Source organism: Carcharhinus amblyrhynchos, chromosome 8, assembly GCF_965287045.1.
Source record: "Carcharhinus amblyrhynchos chromosome 8, sCarAmb.v2.hapA, whole genome shotgun sequence".
In the NCBI taxonomy this organism is placed as follows: Eukaryota; Metazoa; Chordata; class Chondrichthyes; order Carcharhiniformes; family Carcharhinidae; genus Carcharhinus; species Carcharhinus amblyrhynchos.
Window position 1 is genome coordinate 69948205 of NC_137331.1, and position 16868 is coordinate 69965072.

Below are 16868 nucleotides of genomic sequence, written 5' to 3' on the forward strand. Positions count from 1 at the left end.
TGCAGCCAAGTAAAAGAAAACTCTAAAATGGTGTACAAGTGCACCAAAAGTGACAAGAAAGAATCCAACAACAAACCAGCAAGTTCATAATCCTTTTAGATAGTCCTGGGTGACAGGCATTATTCTGTTTAATATAGTATTCAGCATGTTGGTTGGAATGCACAGATTGAAAATGAAAGCACTGTTATCAAATCAATACTCCATTTAGTGATTGTTGTCATGATGTGTCTGCTCTGTATACTGCTGTTAAGAGTTAGGCATGTGTGCAAAAATCCAAATATCAAAATAGTATCATCACAGCTCCTATTGAGAATGTGCGCCTATATCACAGACCCAATATTGAGCTCCAGGTGACACAGTGGTTAGCATTGCCTCACAGCTCCAGGGACCTGGGTTCAATTCTAGCCTTGGGTGACTGCCTGTGTGGAGTTTGCATGTTCTCACCATATCTGCGTGGGTTTCCTCTGGGTGGTCTGGTTTCCTCCCACAGTCCAAAACTTAGGTGGATTGGTCATGTTAAATTGTCCCAAGACGTGTCGATTAGATGGATTAGCCATGGTAAGTTGGCTATAGAGATAGGAGGGGGAAGAGGGCCTGGGTAAGGTACTGTGTCAGTGCAGACTCAATGGCAGTATGGGTTCTTTTGCACTGTAGGGATTCTATGAAGCACGCATAAAAACAGGGACAGCACAGACCAATTTTGTACTGAGTATATCTCAAAATCTCCCCTAATATAAATGATGGAATGGACTATTGCCTAATTCTTTCCTTAGTGCTGTTTCTGGATTTTCTTTTAAATTCTGCTCAGCTTTTGGTTCACTTCAATAAGAATTTTGATATCCAGAAAAACCTATTCAAAACATGGGCCAGAATTTTATCACCTCGCCTGATAGGCGGGCAGGCGAGGCTCGCAGAACGCATTCTCCGTTGGCCTGTGGCGGGATTTGAGCCTCGGGCGGGCGACGCAGTAAAATTCTGGCAATGGTCTCTGATCTTGCCTGCAGCTAGGATCTTCTGTTCCTGCTGCAGTGAAATGGACATTTAGCTGAGCACCAAACTCTTCATTCTCCTGGCAGCGGTAGCAGGGAGTGTGAGAACGGAGAATAGTGAAGCAATGAGGAAGAATTCCTTGCAAGTTGAAGACTGGCAGAAGACAGAAAGTCAATTCATGCTTAATCTTTAATGAATTAAAAATCTCTATCAACAAACAAATACAAAACCACATTGACATTTATCAATGTCATTAGAATAAGTGCCTTATGTTCATAGTAGCTTGCTGTCATTTTCGCGCATGCTGTGTTTTATTCTCCAAATTTTCACAAAGGCACAAGGCATCATACAAATCCCAAAAGCATATGTTGCATTTTCTCTCCTGCAGACTGACAGCACAAAATGTAGCAAATTGTTACCATACGATATGTTGGGCACTGGATCATAAAATAAATGCCAATCATTTCACAATAAAACTAGTTAAATTAATATATCAACACAAAAACACAATCTCAAGCATTGAAAAGCCTTGAAAATGAATAGCATTCATCTTAAACAACAAAGGTAACAAAATTCAGTTATTAACATTTTTGAAACAAAAGATGGTTACTTACACTAGAATAGAAAGCTTCACTTGATACGCAGATAACATCTTGCTCTTGAATTGTTAAAATGTCCTTTGCTAAGTGCAATCGCACTTCAAAAGGTTCTTGAGTGCCATCTTGAAGCAAACAAATTCCTGTCTTTGTCTTGAAAAAGAAGATTAGATTGATTTAAGCAAAGTTGACATTGCCTTTGTTATAAGAGATATCAGCTTCCTGTCTGACTTCAAAATACAACAGACAGAATGTTGCACCCTGATATGATTTACTGAATATAAAATAATATTGATGTTGTGATGCCGGCGTTGGACTGGGGTAAGCATAGTAAGAAGTTAAAAACCTGGTGTTGTGAAACTTCTTACTGTATAAAATAATATTAGACAGCCTTCAAAGATATGGTTTTGGGTACAATGAATGAAAAATATGGTGCCTCTCCCCATAAACCATTAAGCACAGGCTTTAAAATGTTCAAATGTATTGGCATCATGGAGGCAGGATTTTTTGTTTCTCTGTAGGAGCTGGTTCAACTAGAAAATGGGACTTCTGATGCAAATGAAATGTTTCAAATAGTCTTCTTTTCAGAGACTGCCACTTGTAAATTAGTACAGGGTCCACCCATCCCATTGGAGGCGGATGTTTGCTGTACATCTGCTCTGTAAGCTCAGAAACCTGGGATGACAGCTGCTGGCAGGCATTTCCTGAAGGCTAGTTATGAAAACATGCACTTGTATATTCAGGGCTCAGTGCCTACCACGATTGGATTGGAGAAAGTCAAACAGCTGCGGGTTAAGATTTGCACTATCAATTGATGGAATTATCATTCAGTAAAGCTAGAGGGATAATGATAATTGTCTTTCACATGTTCTGATGAACTGCATTAGTCATTATGCCACATAATGGTAGCTCCTGATACCTGTTGTTTGTCCAAAGTGAGTTCAGACCAACACTTGTTTGTTGTCAAATTACCAATGAATGATTCTGTTCCTTGGTGTGTGTGTGTGTGTGTGTGTGTGTGTGTGTGTGTGTGTGTGTGGGGTGGTGAGGATGAGCTCACTATGCAGCAGATATGTTAATGTAAAACAAAAACAGAAAATACTGGGAAATCTCAGCAGATCAGACAGCATCTGTGGAGAAAAACAGAGCTAATGTTGAGTCTGGGTGACTTTTCATCAGAGCTGAAGACAACTGGAAATATTTGTTTTATTTGCTCGTGGGGTGTGGGTGTCACAGGTTGGCCAGCATTTGTTACCCATCTCTGAGGGCATTTAAGACTCAACCACATCACTGTGGAGTCACATGTAGGCCAGACCAGGTAAGGACGGCAGATTTACTTCCCTAAGGGACATTAGTGAACCAGATGGGCTTTTATGACAATCAGCATTAATTTAATGGGCATCACTTTTAATTCCAGATTATTTTTATTGAATTCAAACTTCACCATCTGCCACGGTGGGATTTGAAGCCAGGTCCTCTAGGCCTCTGGATAACTAGTCCAGTGACAATATTATATTCAAATTTGCTGTTATTACTTTCCTGTGTATTCTTTATGGTTGTCTGGGCCTTCTTTATTTTCTGACACATCTACATAAAACATTTTATGTTCTTAGTTTCAAATTTGATATTGTTTTGTGGAACTCAGTACAAGTACAATCTATTTTTCCTTACTGGACTGAACTAGATTGTACTCTTTCCATATCCAATTTACATATGGCTGTGATTCTATTGGTCAGTTTTCCCTTCCATTTTTATTTCACTATAATTTACTTTCTTCAAGTCAAGTGTCTTTGTCTTTGATCTTTATTGGCCACAAAAAACTCTCCTCACTTCAATTCCTTGCTGCTGTCAAATCCCAGGACTCACCTGGGTCCAGTCTCCATCTTCGATCTCTGTGGGCCTCGTTGCAGTCCCAGCAGCACTCAGTTCTGCTGACACTACTGGAGATGCTGCCAGTCAGATTGTGCTATTACTGTAGGTTGGCCATTTTTAAAGTCAGATAGTTCCCTCTGATGGGTGTTGGTGTGGGCGGTGGTGGCAGTGGAGTGTGGGTGAGAGCAGTATATTCCTTGTAAAATTCAGTCCTTGCATTCTAGAATTGTATATGTAGGTAGCATCGTCTATTAGTCATAAAAACAATGCTACAACTTATATGGGTGAACAGCTGGATCAAATCTGAATGATCAGCAAGTGAAGTGTATCTGGACAGAACAAAGAATAAAGAGAAAGGAAGCGGGAGAATTATCAACTGCCAGCTGTCCACTTCTCACCTGTAAAATTAATGTCTGATCATTGAAAATTTGGGGTGGGGAAAGAGTGTTATCACCTCTGTTGCTCCATTACCTCTCAAAGTCTTCCTGATACAGTTTTCTGCTGCAAGTATAAAGAAGTGAACAGCATGTCCTTGAAGGGACCATTGATAATTATTCCACAAAAAAGCCCAGAAAGATTTTGTGGAAACACTGCGGACGATTGTCCCATTGTGACTCACAAATTTTCTGCTGGTTCCAGTCAGGAGAATCGTGTCGTCCATTTTGCCAGGTTCGTGCCTGCGTTCCCAATGCACGTGCATTTCCCAGAGCCAGGGAACAGTTGCTGTCGGAACTGTGCTGGAAACCAGCAGGAAGAGAGGCAAGTGACTTGAACGTGTTTTCTAACATATTTTACTTGTTGTTTAAATGTGATTATCAGGCCCGGCACAGAACTCTCTGGGCCCAATAGCATCTCCCACCCCGCCAAGAGTACTTCATTCCGGCGGGGTTTAGAGTAGCTCCCCATGTTCGGGGAAGTAGCAGGAGACCCCGCTGGAGTAAAGGGGCCCCTCAAGGAATCAGACAATGGGGAGTGCTGGCCCCTGGGCATGCGCATGTTGGCAATGCCAGCCTATGTCCCGTGGCACTGTCCAAGAGGTAAAGTGTCCATGCCCAGGGGCACCGGGCAATACCATGGGGGCAGAGCCTTGGGGTGATTGGTGGGGGTGGGGGCCACTCTGCATTGCGATCAGTCTGGGCTGGAGGGAGGCCAGCGATTGGGGCACACTGGTGGTCTGCCGAGGGGAGATTTGACCCCAGGGTTTGCTGGGGTGACGGGGATGGTGGGGGAATTGCCACTATTGGGGGGTGAGCTGGACATCGGGATGCTCTGGGGCATGGAGGGCAGAGGGTCAGGGCTAGCCTGGGAATTGTTGTGGAGGCCAGCGATCGAGTTGTGGGGCAGGGCTGGAGAGGCAGCACTGCAGGGGGCCCAGGCTGGCCAGCAAAAGGGGAGTCTGACAGATTGGGGCCATTGCGCATGCACAGAGTTCCAGAGCTGTCAGACTCTGGCATGAATAGGTTCAGCCCCCAGGTTTTTAATGAGATTCATGATTGGGACTTCTGCTTTGCACAGAGTGGGGAGAGTCAGGTCTGAAGTTGCACTGGAAAAAAACAGTTGTGATCTAGACCAGTTTTCTCACCAATTCATACTTTAGGGAGAATCGCTCCCACTGTTTCCAACATTTTACTTGAATTTAGCTCCCGCTCACCTCTATGCCTTATCCGCATTGGGGAGGGAAGATTTTGTGCCCTCCCACTAGTGAACTGCAGCAGAACACTTTATTGATGCCAACAACTCATTAGCTACATTGAAATGAACACAAACCCAAAACATGGTTTGGTCCTTCCCTCCCAGTCAATTGGCAGACTTATTTTGGAAGGAAGTTGAAAGTCCTTCTGCTTCTTGTAAAGGCAGTGATGACTTTTCAGTTCATTCGTATCCAATTCTATGTGCATAATAGATAGTGGTGAAATTGCTGCTTTGTGGAATTGTGTGCCTTGTAAGTCTGTTATCAGCATGGCCACAGCAGTGCCTAATCTGCCTGCACTTTCTGTATGTTCTGTACTGTCATCAGTTACAATTTGCAGGCTAATTAATAGGATTTGAACAACCAATGATTGGATTCAATATTAGTGATCCAGAGCAATATAAAGATCCCCCACTGTAAGGATAGTGGGGAGGAGACATAAGAAAGATTGACAACCTGGAGGAAAATGTTGATTAGACCATAACAAAAAGACAAATCAAATTTCCATACCAAAAAGAAACACTGAATTAAAAAAATGGCAGCTCCACATAACATGGAAAATTAGCAGTTCCGTTTTTTTATTCAAGGACAGTAAAGTACATGTTCTGGGATATGGATTGATATTTTGCTTTAGAAAAGTTAAATGAACAGCAAATACCCAAGATTTGCAGCACTCTCCTTGTTTTATAGTAATGGATTGGTAAATCAAATTGACTTAAAATAGACTTAGAATTACTCCTGGGACACAACAGCTGAGGGAAACAGAAATAAACAATGTTTGCTGATTGAATACTGTTAAACAGCACAGTCAGGGAGAATCATGCCTTTCCTAATGGAATATTCTTCGCAAATACTCCTTCAGTATTTTATTGGTTTGTGTTGTGACAATGAATATTAACTTTCAGTAGATTGTTTGACAAAGAAATAAAGCAATGACCAGTTCGTGCTTTGTTCCTGCAACCAAATTAGGTTTTCAATTACATACTGCAATGGTCATTGATGATATAATCCTTTACAGTATTAAATTCATGTTTTATAATGCAATCTTTTCCTCTAGCCTCTAGCACATAAAGTATCTGCCAATGTTTTTCAGTTATAAATTCCTATGCTGCATTTACAATGAAAATTACTTATGTAACCCTGTAATTAAACCCTCTTGCAAATGATGGTTTTCATCTCCCAGCTCCTTAGCTTACATTATTGAGAAACTCCTATTCTCCAACCAACTCTATTTTGCCATTTCTCAAACAGATGCAAGTATTTCTACATAGTGTTAAATAATAATATGAAATTGAATTATGACATAGGGATAAGGACAGAATGTATGATTTGAAAATGGGGACTGAATTACCTTTTGTTGGCCAGGGGCTGAAAGGGGCAGCTATAGTCTGCAAATCTGCTTGAATTGTAGTAACCCAAAACTTGAAACTGGCTTGAACTGGTTAAACTTACTAAGTTACAAGGGAAATTTCTAAGGCATAAGTCCTTATTTAGCCAATTTAGAGCAATGAGGGAATTCTACTTAGGACCTTGGGCTGGGGCCAATAAGAGCTAGATACGAAATCGGCAAACAAGTTTAAACCAATAAGAAAGAGGCAGCATATCTTGGAAAAGATAAGGAACAGGATAAGAATAAAGATTCCTGAACAAGCTGCAGTGAAACACTGGAGATTAACCACACAGAAGAGGAAGACCCAATGTCAAAGACATGAAGGCAGCATCCAAAGAGAGGACGAACACCTAGCCAGTGTCAGCTTTCCTGATCCAGTAGATTCTCTCATATTCTGTGATTACTCAGGAGTTGTCATGGAAACCAATGGGAGTGCATTTAAGCTGCATCATTTTGATACAAACTGTATTCTTATGTTTTAAGCAGACGGATGATTTATATGTTAGCTGCCTAACAACTGTAAAAAAATGGATTACTAATTGAAACAGACCTGCCTCCTCTTCTCTTTGTGCCGAGCCAATAATCATTGCCGGTCTAATGCAAACAACATTCGGGCGTCCCATGGGTAGGCTTGAGAATAATCTCTTCGTTTAGTCAGCGGAGATTCAAATCGAAACAGATTGGCAAAGTACAAAGAGAACTGGAGGTTATGGTTAATTTGTGTTTGCTCACCCAACATGACAAATCAAGGGAAATCTCCACACCCTGGTGATTTGGATTGTTTTGATTGGAGGGCACGCCAAGACACGAACAACAATCTGCATGTCTCAGCCCCCAATCCACCTCTGTCAAACTATAATTCATTTGAAGACTGCACTTGGTTTTGATTTGCAAGGGGTAATTTTGATGTTGGCCAGTACTGTAAAGGCAGCAATACAAGATCAACTGCCCAGAACACATCTCTCCAGGATTTTAGCTTCCATTCAAGCTTGGAGTTAAAAATTTGGGTAGATATTTAATGGGCAGCAGATTTTGTCCAACTTACTCTATTGTCTAAAGTCAAAATATGCTTATTTTAGTTTGAAAAGTAAGTCCAGCCTCACCATTCTATTTGCTGGAACAAAGGAGAGATTATACCTGCTGAGATTTTACATTGAGGATTGTTGTGCAGAGCCTTGCCTCCTTGGAGCACACATTTTGCTTGCCAAAACCATTAATGAATAAAAAAAAACATGGGTGAAGATGAATATCAAATCCTTTTCATGTTCTTAGTGCAGACTGTCTCATATCATGGTTTTGTATTGTAGGACTTGTGATTGTCCACAATTAAAAAAAAACGTGAATACAATTAAGTTGTGATGACATGTCAGGGCAATGTGAAAAATATGGATTCAAATGTAAAACATTGCAGATATGGGAATCTTAAATACAAATAAAGAAATTGCCTGAGATATTCAACAGATCAGGCAGTATCTATGGAGACAGAAAGAGGTAATATTTCATGTCAATGCCCTTTTGACAGAACTAAAAACTATGAAGAGTCACAAAGACACCATACGTTAACTCTATTTTCTCCCTACAGATGTTGCCAGACGTGCTGAGATTTTCCAGCTTTCTTTGTTTTTTGTTAAAAACTATGGCTGTTTTTTTCAGACACTAGAGTGTTAATCTTGCCTTTAATTTTGGTAGTACTAGGCAGCTGTGCCGTTTATTAGACAATGACATTTTACCTCTGAAACTGGACTTAAGTCCAAACCAGACTCAAAATTGCAAGTTTTCTTTGTTAGGTATAAGGGTCTTATACAAAATTATGTTGGACGTCTTAATCTAGTTCCTAGTGGACACAGTCAGAACACAACAGTGTTTCTCATTTACCTTTGATTGGCAAATTCACTCAGACAGGACGAAGGATGGCTAGTGTGAAAAAGTGACACACTGGTGCTATAGAATATTCTTTTGAAACTGGGGCTCAAGGACATTGTTGGGACAGACTTAAAGGAACTTTAATTGGCATTTAACTGTGCCATATATATCACCTGGTAGTGCTTGGTGCTGACTTTGGAGCTTGAACTGAAATGTATTCCGTTCTCAAGGACCAACATCCTTCAACTTTAGGGGCACAAAAAGTAAAGGTCAAATATTACATTTATCATGTGAGCTCATCCAGTAAGACTCCATTAGCCATAGCAAAAGAAATCTGACCAATCAGGACAATAATGTTCATTTGCATCCCTGAAGTGGTATAACAGCCACTAACCAGTCAAATGGCAGCCATAGGTATTAATCCAAATCTGGAGAACAGTTGGCTGTAGGAAATTAAGCAGAACAATGAATTGCAAATCATGATTCAGTGATAAGGACAGCTCCAGATTGTGATGGGCTGCTTTTAGATCCACAGTATAAGGATACAAGTTTTTTTTTAGTATGTGAAATCAATCTCATGAACGTTGAAATGAAAATCAAAGGGCAAATTGCAATTAAACTTTTAAATACTGTGTACCATACATCTCTATAATTGTGATTGGACTTTAAAACAATATACTCCTGCACAGCATTGCTGGTCAGGGCGGACATTAAAAAAGGTCATTTAAAATTATAGGGCCAATTCTGTATTTGCACCCAACATTCTGCAATGGAAACAGTGCTGGCAGTAAAGCCTGAAGTAATTGAGGTGATACTTAAATTAACTATTTGATTAATTCTGACCTCTTGTACATTTCTAATGATTCTGTTAATCTCCAGAAATTAGGACATTTCATTTTGGAAGAAGGGAAATGAAATATCCATCAGAACAGCACACTGGAGCTTTTAAACAGTTAACTCTGTTTAAAGCTTCCTTTAATCAGTGCTACTCCATTGATTATGTACCAATCAGCCCACTGAAATAGACTGTTTAAAATTCCAATGATAGTTGACGGGTGATTAGATCAGTCTTCTCTATCCATTGGCAACACAAAACTAGTTAATGTAATAATTGTATGGGGGAAAAAAATAATACCAAATGGATACTCTACCAAAGCCATTCAGTTTTTTGATGAATTCCATTTCAATGGATGGAATCATTTCTATCTGATTATATAAATTTATCCATTAGAAACCTGCACAATTATTCTTTAACAAACTCACTCATGAAACTTTAACAAAAAAATAGCAGACTTCTGAAAAAAATGTTACCAATTTCACTTCTGTCTTGCTGCAGATATCAGGGAGTAGCTGAGAAAAGGAAAAAAAACAGTTTATTTCCCATTTTCAGTAGTTTAACATCAGAATTGACATTATTAAAAAAAAATTGGAAAACATGCCCCATGCATAAGATGATTTTAAATGCTTAATGCCAACATTTAGCTTTGCATTAATATTAGAAGCTACAAGTAAAAGCAATATTCCTTCCAGGGAGTATTTAAGTTATTTTGTGAAGGAGAAAAAATCTTTCAACAATGCTAAAAACTGAGACAAACCCCAGGCAACTTACTAAAAGATGATCATTTCTGGAGAAAATGATTCCATCTTTTTATTTGCCTTTTTATAGAACAGCAAATGTGCGAGCATTTTGTATGAAACACAATCAGGGATGATGCATTTTAATATAGGTTTTCTTCCTGTTTAAATTCTGGCTGGTATTTTGAAGGAACGTTACTGACGTATTCTGTTAAAATGGGCAATTGTTTGATTAATCTCATGAGAACTTACATTTTTGGACTGATCATTTCCAAGGTCCTTGGTGACATTTTAATCCTCAACGACTGCCATAATATGGTTAAATATAGAAAATTATTAAATACATTTTGTTGATAACTGAATTTCTGCGTGAACATGGATTTCATAATCCAGATGACAGTGAACCAAATAACTGAAGACTTGTGCTCCAAAACTAGTCATGTCCTGAACCAAGCTCTTTTACAGCACAGCTACGACATTAACATCTACAAGACAATGCAGAAGATTGCCCAACTATGTCTAGTCCACAGCACGTTAGGCAAATCCAACCCAGCCAATTACAACCCCAACATAAAATTGGCATTGAATGGATACTCTACCAGAGCTGTCCAATTTTGAATTACATACACTTCAATAGCTAAGATAATTTCTATCAGATCATTTAAATTTACCCATTAAGTTTCAAGTGTTTTTTTGTGATAACCAATGATGAATTTGACAACAATAGAATTAAAAGGATGTGGGCAAGAGAGTAAAATATTGAAGGAATTTACTAGAGTAATGGAATGCAGAAGAATTAACAAGAAGTTCAATCAACAAGCTAGAGGAATAAATTGCAAAGAAAGCTAAAACAAAAATCAAGACAGCATTTGACCAAGTGCCTTAGACATCAAGGAGCAATGGCAAAACTGGAATCAACGGGAATCAGAAAGAAAACATTCCGCTGGTCAGAGTCATTACTGTCAGAAAGGAACATGGTTGTGGTGGTTGGAGGTCAATCATCTAACGTTCAGGATATTATTTCTGGAGTTCCTCAGGTTTGTGTCCTAGGCCTAACCATCTTCAACTGCTCCATCAATGATCCTCCTTCCATCATAATGTCTGAAGTATGGATGTTTGCTGATGATTGCACAATGTTCATTATTCTTGACTTGCCAGATACTGAAGCAGTCAATGTCCAAATGCAGCAAGATCTGGGCAATATCTAGGTTTGGAATGTCACGTGGCAAGTAACATTCACGCCACACAAGTTTCAGTCAATGACCATCTCCAAGAAAGGAGAATCTAATCATCACCCCTTGACCTTCAATCACATCAGCTTCACTGAATCCCTCACTAACAACACGCAGAGGTTAACGTTGACCAGGAATTGAACTGGACTAGCTATATAAATACCATGCCTGTAAGAGTAGTTCAGATACTAGGAATTCTGTGGCGAATTACTCAACTCCTTGACTCCTCAAAGCCTGTCTACCATCTACAAGATACAAGCAGGAGGGTGCTAGAATACTTTCCACTTGCTTTTATGACACAACAACACTCACCACCCAGGACAAAACAATACATTTGATTGGCATCCCTTCCAGAAACTTGCATTCTCTCCATAACCGACAATGGCAGCAATGTGTGCTATCTACAAGATGCACTGCAGGAACTCACCCTGTCCCTTTTCACAGCATCATTCAAACTCACGATCTCTACCCTCTTAAACCTTCTCTGTTGCTGGGTCAAAATCCTGGAACTCCCTCCCTAACAGCACTTGGCTGTACCTACACCATGTGGATTACAGTGGTTCAAGAATGTAGTTTACCACCACCTTCTCAAGGTCAATTAGGGATGAGCAACAAATACTGATGTAGCCAGTGAAACCCACATAGATTGTGATAAAAATTCCACCTATTTTGATGTTTTTCTTTTAAATTGTATTCCAAATTCTAGATTAATCCCACATGTATATCCCATTCTTTATTCTTCTCTCTGCAAACTTATACTCAAAAGTGAAGGGTAATCAGTGTTTTTAACTTAGGTGCTTATTGTCTGTGAGAATTCTTTAATCTAATTGGCCTCTTCCTGATAATATCATATCTACCAGATGTTTAGTGATCCTCTTGACCTAATGCCAGATTCAAGTTAATTCCAAGAGAAATGGAATCTATGCCACAAATGTTATGAGATTCTTATGGGCGGATTTCTTCAAGTTTAGCAGAGAGTGCAGTATTTCTCCACTGACTACCAAATCAGGGCCACTATCTTAATCAAAGTTGGCCTCGCCAATAATGTGGCACTCTTTGGTGCTATAGTGAAGTTTCAGTCTAGATTACATGTTAAAGTCCATAATTGGGATGGAACCCCAAACGTTCAGAAGTAAAAATGCCACTAGCTGAGCAAAACGAGTGTGGAAAGTAAGTAACATGAATAAACTTCAACAGCAGTTTAAAATACAGTAGTGGTTTCAACAAAACTAAACCATTCTGTATAAATATGTTTCCCAGACTTCATGTAAACTAAATCATTTTGCTCCAATAATTTCTTTACTACTCAGAATGTAAGATTTTGGCTGTGTTGAATAATGATCAGGCTTTCACTAATAAGGCCAATCAATACCAAACTTCCCTGAGGCATCTCACAGTTCACTTGCTTCAACATTTGAACTCAGGAAATTTCTAAGTACAGGGTAAACATTTCCTACAATGTACAACTGAACTAAATATAGAGCTTTAAGTAAGTTATAGTACTAAACAAACAAAATTTAAAAAAAAAACAAAGTTCAATGCAGCACAGGCTCTTAAACCCGCCAAGCCTGCACCGACGTATGGTTTCCATCCCTCTGTCCGCCTCCCGCTCACATGCCTATCAAGATATGTGTTGAACATTGCTAAGATGTTCGCTTCCACTGGCAGTTTCTTCCAGACACCCACCACCCTCTATATGAAAAACTTTCCCCACGTCTCCCCTAATCTTACCCCCTCTCACTTTAAACCTGTGTCCTCTTGTCGTTGACATCTCCACTCTTGGAAAAATCCTCTGATTATCTACCCCATCAATGCCTCTCAATCTTGAAGACCTCTATCAGGATGCACTTAGCCTCTGTCTTTCCAGTGAAAACAATCTGAGTTTATCCAACTTTTCTTCACACCTGCCAATAGCAAACCCCCACCATGGGTTGTTCAGCGGTGCAGAATGCGAACCAGAAGATCCTGTCACTGGCCAATGGTGGACCACCCTTGCCACTGCAAAATGTGCTGTGAGAAGGGGGCAATGGACAATCTTGCCTACAATCTCTCTCCAGCAGACCAACACCAAATTGTCTGTCACACATCTCCAAGACAACAATTTGCAGCTATGTTTTATACTTCCTGTCTTCAAGAATGCAGTTCCATGATTGCTAATTTTCATCCTGCTCCCTATTTATTTTCATTATTTACATCTCCACAGCTGTATGATGGCTGAAGTTAGTAGAATTCTTATCATGGTGTCAGAAAGTTGTGGATTCGAGCCCACAGCAGGGACTTAAGTACAAAATCTATTCTGACACTTCAGTACAGTACTGAGGTACTTCTAATGTTATGAACCAGTTCAGAGATTCAAAAGTATATTATGAAATTATGATCTGTAGATGCCAGCATTGGACTGGGGTGGGCACAGTAAGAAGTCTCACAACACTAGGTTAAAGTTCAACAGGTTTATTTGGTACTTCACCTGATAAAGGAGCAGCGCTCCAAAAGCTCGTGCTACCAAATAAACCTGTTGGACTTTAACCTGATGCTGTGAGATATATTATGAAGCTAGCCTAGATCCCGACTATTTTTGATTTTGGCATTAGTGTGAGGATGAGGTGTTTCATTCCAGGTTTGAGCAACTAGGAAACTTTTATCAAAACAAACTTTATTTAACAATACAGTTTAAAGATAACAAAAAGAATTAGTGTAACTTTTATCAGTTGGAATACTTATACATGAAAAGATAAAATTCTTAACTGCTAGTCTATATCTATTAGTTCCAATTTAAATAATATTCCTCATAGGCATAAACTTTTCTTCAAAATCAATGAGCAAATAACAGGCCTACGTGCTGGTACACAAGCTGCTAGTCCTTCAGCCTCCGGGGCACCTTTAGAGAGAGATACTTATTTTATAGCAGTTCCCAAACTACAGTCTCCAGAAAGAGAAGAGCTCCTGTCCCTTACAGATCCAAACAGAAACTGCCTACTTGCATCTGTAAGCCCATCTCCTCCCAATAGCACAAGTCTCCCTCTTGACAATCAACCTAATTAAACCTGCCTCTGAAACCCCAGGGGACAACCCAAAAATATAAATGAAACTGCATTAGCTCAAATTAAAACAAACACCCCAAATCAAAGGTCAATTATGCTTCTGCATCCTCTGTCTGGAGCCTGAATGCCACTCATTAAACAGAGCAAACTTTTAAGCATACCCTCCACAAGAACCATGAAATAATACATTTCTTAAAGGCACAGTATCATCACACTGTGGGAAATGTTATTTTTTGGATGAGACTTCAAACTAAGACCACATTTGCCCAATCAGGTGTCTTAAAGATACCATTATATTACTTTGAAGAAGAGCATAAAGCATCCCTAACGAGTAATTCTAGCCAGAATTCTAAAACAAATTGCAAACCTTCCATGACCTTCTTTGTCATTTTGCTGGGTCATTTAAATAGTTTTTCCTCAAATATGCTCAAAGTTTATAAAAAAAACTATTATTTTACAATTCTAATAGTTTTCTTCTTCATTTGCCTTGTCCTTTGTGAAAATTCCTCTCATGTCAACAGTTCAGCTTTTTTCACCTGTTGAAATAATTGAACTTTTGTTCAGTGTCCAGCAGCCGGAGGCATTGAAACATTTTGCAGCATTGTTGCATTCTCAATGCATTCATTCGAAGCAGTATTTGGAATATATTGCAAGTTTTTTGTTGTCCCTCGGAGATAAATTTTGCCATGCAAAGGTCTATTCCAGCAGCACATGCAGGGCAGTTTTCCCATCTTGTCTTATTCCAACATGCAAGGTGAAAGGCAAACTGCACTTACCTCCTCAGCCCCAGCCCTGAAATCCATGTGCTGCAGCACAAAGAAAAATGCTGTCCTGTAAAAAACACAGAGAGAAAGGCATCAGCCTCGTCAGAGAGCAGTTAATTAAGCTATAATGAATGAGAGAGCTTGCATAATTGATGAAAGTTGCAAATGATGTACAGTTGTTTGCATATTCTACCCCTCAGTGCATTGACATCCTGCTTTACAAAATAAAAATGAAGGTTGAAATTTAAAAGAACCAATATAAATTAGGTGACGCTTTGATCGAGAAAAACACAAGCAAACGTCTTAAGTATTAGAATGTCCTTCTCTCATTGCAGCATGGCTTATCAGCACATCCAATGATTACAACTTGTTAGAAGAAATGCGTACACAATCCAACACTGGAATATTAAATGGCCCAGATTTTGCAGTCAGCAGCAAAGCAACAGCAATCACGGGCTAAATTCAAAGAAAATTGTCTATAAAGATCGAGTGATTTCTGTAAAGTAAATTTCACATTTTCTTTTATCTTCCACCAAGTTAAGGGATCTGCAGGCATCCACTTACAATGAGAAATAGCCAATCACATTGAAGAATTCTCATAGGCAGTAAACAGCAAGTAAAATGCACTAATTATCTTTCACCTTTTAGCCATTTTTCAGAGTGCGGGTTAATGATTGGGACACAGTTATTGAAGCTGAAGTATAACAAATACATGTTAAAATTATAATCATCTTCTTAGAATAAACGAATGGATTTATTATCATAATGGAAAAACTTGGCATTACATAAATGGAAAATTAGTTTACCAACAGAAGGGAGGTTTTTCAGCAGTGGTTATGAATTAGTACACTGTTAAAAGCAGCACTAGATTAAATTTCTGTGCTCAAGCGTGGGAATTGAATTCACAATGTTTTGATTCAGATGCAGCATGATACTAACTGGTCCATGACTAACACCACAGTGATGCAGCGCTATACAGCTATACTATACGATAAAATGGAAATTTTCAGTAGTTTAGTGATTTTAAGAAGGTTGTTGTTTTTGGGAACTTCAACAGCCCACTCTTTAGTGAAGTAGCGAATCACCTGAATTTCTACAGGGCAAGGTTAAAGTCCAACAGGTTTATTAGGTAAGTGATGAAGGAGCAGCGCTCTGAAAGCTAGTGGCTTGTGCTACCAAATAAACTTGTTGGACTTTAACCTGGTGTTGTGAGACTTCTTACTGTGTTTACCCCAGTCTAACGCTGGCATCTCCACATCATTTCTACAAGGCACCAGAGGAATTGCCAGCTTCGCAGTTATAATGATGGCCAAATCAGACAGTTCAACCAGCTTCACAAATGCAAAATCGGGGCTTACATTTTGCAATACTCTGGATAATAAAACATTAATTTGTGGAAAAACTATTCATTTCAGCGATGGATTTAATGTTGATGCTGGGGGGATAAGTGTCCTAAAGTAAATTGGATTAAGAACAAAAGAAACCTACTTACTTCACGTTTCGAAGATGTCTTATTTAAATCTCTAAATCCTTCAAAAAATTACTATTTAAGCATGTCACTGGTATTACAGGTAATAAAAGGTTGAAACAAGACAGGTTTCTATTTGGAGAAAATCAGACACTGAGTAATTTTACTATAGAGAAGAGCAAATTAAAAGGAGAATGAAAAAGTAATTTAGTACCTTAATCCCAGCCCTGTAAAAATGTGGATTGTCGTGAATTCAATGGATATATTAAGTCTTCCAGAAAAAGTATTGTTTAATATTTTTTAATACTTAACAAGTAATCAAGTCAAATTCAAAAGCATATCTATAGGTAATTCCAATCCAGCATGCCCCTTTCTATGGTATTCCAC

The 16868-nt window shown here is 39.1% G+C and overlaps 1 protein-coding gene across 4 annotated transcripts in view; it reads right to left on the reverse strand.

Moving 5' to 3' along the window:
• Positions 1-16868, reverse strand: part of sntg1 (syntrophin, gamma 1) — a 418937-nt gene that overhangs the window by 110187 nt on the left and 291882 nt on the right. For all 4 annotated transcript variants that reach the window (XM_080194933.1, XM_080194934.1, XM_080194935.1 and 1 more), the window contains 3 exons: positions 15026-15080; positions 9713-9751; positions 1605-1739 (listed from right to left, as the gene is read on the reverse strand). In XM_080194933.1, the coding sequence (XP_080051059.1) occupies positions 1605-1739; positions 9713-9751; positions 15026-15052 (201 nt within the window). In that variant the 5' untranslated portion in view covers positions 15053-15080. The remainder of the gene's footprint in view (positions 1-1604; positions 1740-9712; positions 9752-15025; positions 15081-16868) is intronic.